This window comes from Maylandia zebra, linkage group LG23 (genome assembly GCF_041146795.1).
Source record: "Maylandia zebra isolate NMK-2024a linkage group LG23, Mzebra_GT3a, whole genome shotgun sequence".
In the NCBI taxonomy this organism is placed as follows: Eukaryota; Metazoa; Chordata; class Actinopteri; order Cichliformes; family Cichlidae; genus Maylandia; species Maylandia zebra.
The window spans coordinates 23,381,618-23,385,657 of NC_135188.1; the positions used below are offsets into that span (position 1 = coordinate 23,381,618).

At 55.0% G+C, this 4,040-nt stretch overlaps 1 protein-coding gene across 1 annotated transcript; it reads right to left on the reverse strand.

Moving 5' to 3' along the window:
- Window positions 1–758: 758 nt before the first annotated feature.
- Window positions 759–2,954, reverse strand: LOC143414987 (uncharacterized). The gene is made up of 2 exons (XM_076880170.1): window positions 2,469–2,954; window positions 759–2,222 (listed from the first exon to the last, which is right to left on the reverse strand). The coding sequence occupies exons 1-2, from the start codon at window positions 2,874–2,876 to the stop codon at window positions 759–761; spliced, it is 1,872 nt and encodes a 623-aa protein (XP_076736285.1). The 5' UTR covers window positions 2,877–2,954.
- Between the last annotated feature and the right edge of the window lie 1,086 nt (window positions 2,955–4,040).

Sequence of the window (4,040 nt, forward strand, 5' to 3'; positions counted from 1 at the left end):
AGTAAGAGTGGCCCTAGGAGGTAAAACAGGTCATCTACTAATTGGAAGGTTAGCGGTTCGATCCCCAGCTGCTCCAGTTTGCATGCCAAAGTGTCCTTGGGCAAAATAGTGAACCTCAGGTTGCTCTCTGATGCTTCAGAAGCATGAAAGTGTGTTAATGTTAGATAGAAAGCTATTAGCAATGAAAAAGTGCTTGTATGAATGTTGTTTGAAAAGCACTTTGAGTGCTCCAGCAGAGGAGAAAAGCTCTATATGTCACGGCTGGGGGAGGGAGCCGTGTGGTGTGGAGGAAAAGGAGGACCCAAAATGCAGCAAACTGATGATACGAATGACGTTTTATTTACAGGGTGGTAGTGGCAAAAACAGGCAATGAAGCACGAGTAATTACAAACGGAAACCTAAACTGGGAGAAACTAAAGAGCAAACCTGAAATCTTACAAAACGGAGAGCGGAGCGGAGCAGAGAGACGCAGACCAAGGACCAGGATACCAAGAAACACAGACGAGCCGACAACGAACACAGACCGACACCCACTATATACACACACACACACACACACACACACACACACACACAAGGTAATCGGGTAATCGCACACAGGAGGGAAGAACAGCTGATCTGAATACACATGATGACTGGAGGACACAAGCTGAACACAATGACAACAGACACAGACTTTCAGAACAAAACAGGAAATCTAGAACCCGAACCGGACACAAGGGGGGAGGACACAGAATAACTAGAACAGAGGGAAATAATCACAAAACACAAGCTCCAGCGAACCGAGAGAATTGTCCAAAACAAAAACACACATGCTGGAGCACGAGAACAAAACACAGTTCAGGAGGCCGGCCCGGAGGCTGACAACTCAGAAGTCCAGGACAGTTCATCTTCTGAGGCCGGCCACGTCGGCGACGTAGATCCATAAGCCGACCGAGCGGAAGGCAGCGGTGGCGGAGTGGAGGCAGTTCAGGGGGCCGACCGTGCACACGGCAGCGGCGGCGACGGGGAAACCGTTCAGGCGGCCGACCGTGCGGACAGCAATGGCGACGATGACACAAGTCTGGAGGCCGACCGCGCGGAAGGCAGCGGCGGCGTCTAGGAGGTCGTCCATATTGACGATGACGCTCCACCAGCGGCCTGGTAGATGACCGCCGATGTCGAGGCGGCAGTTCGGGACCCGAAGGTGGCGTGGCCGTCGCAGCACCAGACGAGACCGAAGCAGCGGCTGGTCCAGGCGCGGCTGAAGCTGAAGCGGAGGCCGGTCCAGGCGCGGCTGAAGCTGAAGCGGAGGCCGGACCAGGCGCGGCTGAAGCTGAAGCGGAGGCCGGACCAGGCGCGGCTGAAGCAGAGGCCGGACCAGGCGAGGCAGATGACGATGCTGCAGCCGGGCCAGGCGAGGCAGATGACGATGCTGCAGCCGGGCCAGGCGAGGCAGATGACGATGCTGCAGCCGGGCCAGGCGAGGCAGATGACGATGCTGCACCGGGCGAGGATGAAGGCTCGGAGGCTGCAGCTGGCGAGGATGATGAGGCTGCAGCAGGCGACGGCGTGGAAGCCGGAGACTGTAGCGCTGCAGGCGTGGAAGAAGCTGCTGCTGCCCGTGGCGTGGATGAAGCTGCAGCTGGCGAGGATGATGAGGCTGCAGTTGGCAGCTGGACGGGCTCCTCGGGCCCTCCAGCTGACGAGGCAGGAGGCTGGCTAGGTTCTCCTGAACCTCCAGCTGACGAGTCTTGAGGCTGGACGGGCTCCTGGGGCCCCCCAGCAGGCGAAGCAGGAGGCTGGACGGGCTCCTCGGGCCCCCCAGCGAAAACAGTCTCTGGACCAGTGGGCACCGGGGCCCCTGGAACACACAGGTCAGAACCAGCAGGCGCACGGGCCTCTGGCAGGTACGGGTCAGAACCAGCAGGCGCACGGGCCTCTGGCAAACACAAGGCAGACTGCAGCTGCACAGAGCATTGACCCAGCTCGGGCAGCGACAGCCGGATACAGTCCTCAGCTGGCTTCTTAATCTCCAGGGGTCCAGAGTCGGCCGGGGGCTGGGACCCAGCCTCTGGGGAGGCCCTGGAGTGTGTCACAGTCTCTGGGCTGGCCAGCTTTTGAGGACTGATTACAATATTATGTGGTGTGTCTCTCTGCTTGACATGAACAGGTGAAAAATAGTTCTTTCCGGGTTGGATGGACTTAACTTGTTGTGCAGGAGGAGTTGGTGACAACGATGGCTGAATAGGTGATAATAAGGCGGATGAGTCTCTTGTCAACTGAGCTATTGACTGAGCTATGGATTGTAACTAAGTGTCTAATAGGTCTGGCTGTGACTGTAATGGGGGTGACGGTTGAGTGGCTAACTGAGCTAGTGGCTGCTGGGCAGCTAACTGAGCTACCGGCAGGGCAGCCGACTCAAAAAACACAGCCCCGGAATAAACAGACACACAGTCCAAAACAGAAAAAGGGTCCTTTTCACTCACCACAGCTGGCAGTTCCAAAGTCCTAGTCTTCGGCTGTGGGGTGATGCGCCGACGGCGCGATCGTCGCTTCCTCCCGGGCAAAACCTCCGGCGGGCCGGGCAAAACCTCCGGCGGGCCGGGCAAAATCTTCGCCGCCGGGCCGGGCAAAATCTTCGCCGCCGGGCTGAGTTGGGAAGCGGTAGCGGCTGGTGGGTGAAGGTGCAGTTCGTTGAGTATGAAGTCCTGTGCGAGCGGGTGAAGAGAGTCCAGCAGCCAGGAGTGAGCAGAGATGAGCTGCTGTAGCCTGGCTTCTACAGCGCGGAGACACTCTTCCCCCTCATGCTCGAGCCATAGGTTAACCAACCTGGAAACAGAGTCAATTAGTTCCTCCCGAAGCTCCTCGGGAGGTGCGGATGCCGCTGGGTCCATGTTTGGTCGGCTCGTACTGTCACGGCTGGGGGAGGGAGCCGTGTGGTGTGGAGGAAAAGGAGGACCCAAAATGCAGCAAACTGATGATACGAATGACGTTTTATTTACAGGGTGGTAGTGGCAAAAACAGGCAATGAAGCACGAGTAATTACAAACGGAAACCTAAACTGGGAGAAACTAAAGAGCAAACCTGAAATCTTACAAAACGGAGAGCGGAGCGGAGCAGAGAGACGCAGACCAAGGACCAGGAAACCAAGAAACACAGACGAGCCGACAACGAACACAGACCGACACCCACTATATATACACACACACACACACACACACACACAAGGTAATCGGGTAATCGCACACAGGAGGGAAGAACAGCTGATCTGAATACACATGATGACTGGAGGACACAAGCTGAACACAATGACAACAGACACAGACTTTCAGAACAAAACAGGAAATCTAGAACCCGAACCGGACACAAGGGGGGAGGACACAGAATAACTAGAACAGAGGGAAATAATCACAAAACACAAAACGCTGGGTCAACGACCCAGGACCATGACACTATATAAGAACCAGTCCCTTTTCCTGTAAGTAGCATAAATTAGTAGCGCATACACATATAAATATACAAATCCGTGGACCAGTTAAATGCAGAGTGTCAAAATGAGCAAACCTGAAACATCTGCATTATCTGATGCACACGGGGCCATTTTAACCCTTCTGATACAATCAACACTAAAACATTTGAGACAAAATTACGGTTTATGTCCAAAGAATTTATGCTGAAATCCCATCTCAAGCACTTAGCTCAGCTCAGCCGTCTTTCAGAAGAAAGGAATCATAAAATATGTGTGCGGAGAAAGAGCATCCAGGTTGTGTGTTTGTGTGCGTGTTTGTGTTGCCGTTTCCATGTATGCATAGGGGAATAGCAGGGGACAGTCAGGAGCAGGGTTATTTACTCTGCGGCCCAGGCGACCTGTCCGTCCTCACGTCCAGCCCCAGCAGATTAAGATGCAGCTGCTGGCGGCTGCCAGAGTGGGCTGAGATTGATGGGGAACACGGGGGCCGCGGAGGCCCTGCAGAATTCTGAACAGAGCCTGAGCGCACCGGTCGGCTATGCTGCCAGCAGACGCCAGCTCCTCTCCCCTCTCTCTTGTCACCCCTTTT

Bases quoted from the DNA above. Each gene is read 5' to 3' on its own strand.
- LOC143414987 (XM_076880170.1), bottom strand. From the start codon at position 2,876: ATGGACCCAGCGGCATCCGCACCTCCCGAGGAGCTTCGGGAGGAACTA. The intron at 2,223-2,468 runs GTGAGTGAAAAG...TCACCTATTCAG, and splicing joins CTTTGGAACTGCCAGCTGTG to CCATCGTTGTCACCAACTCC.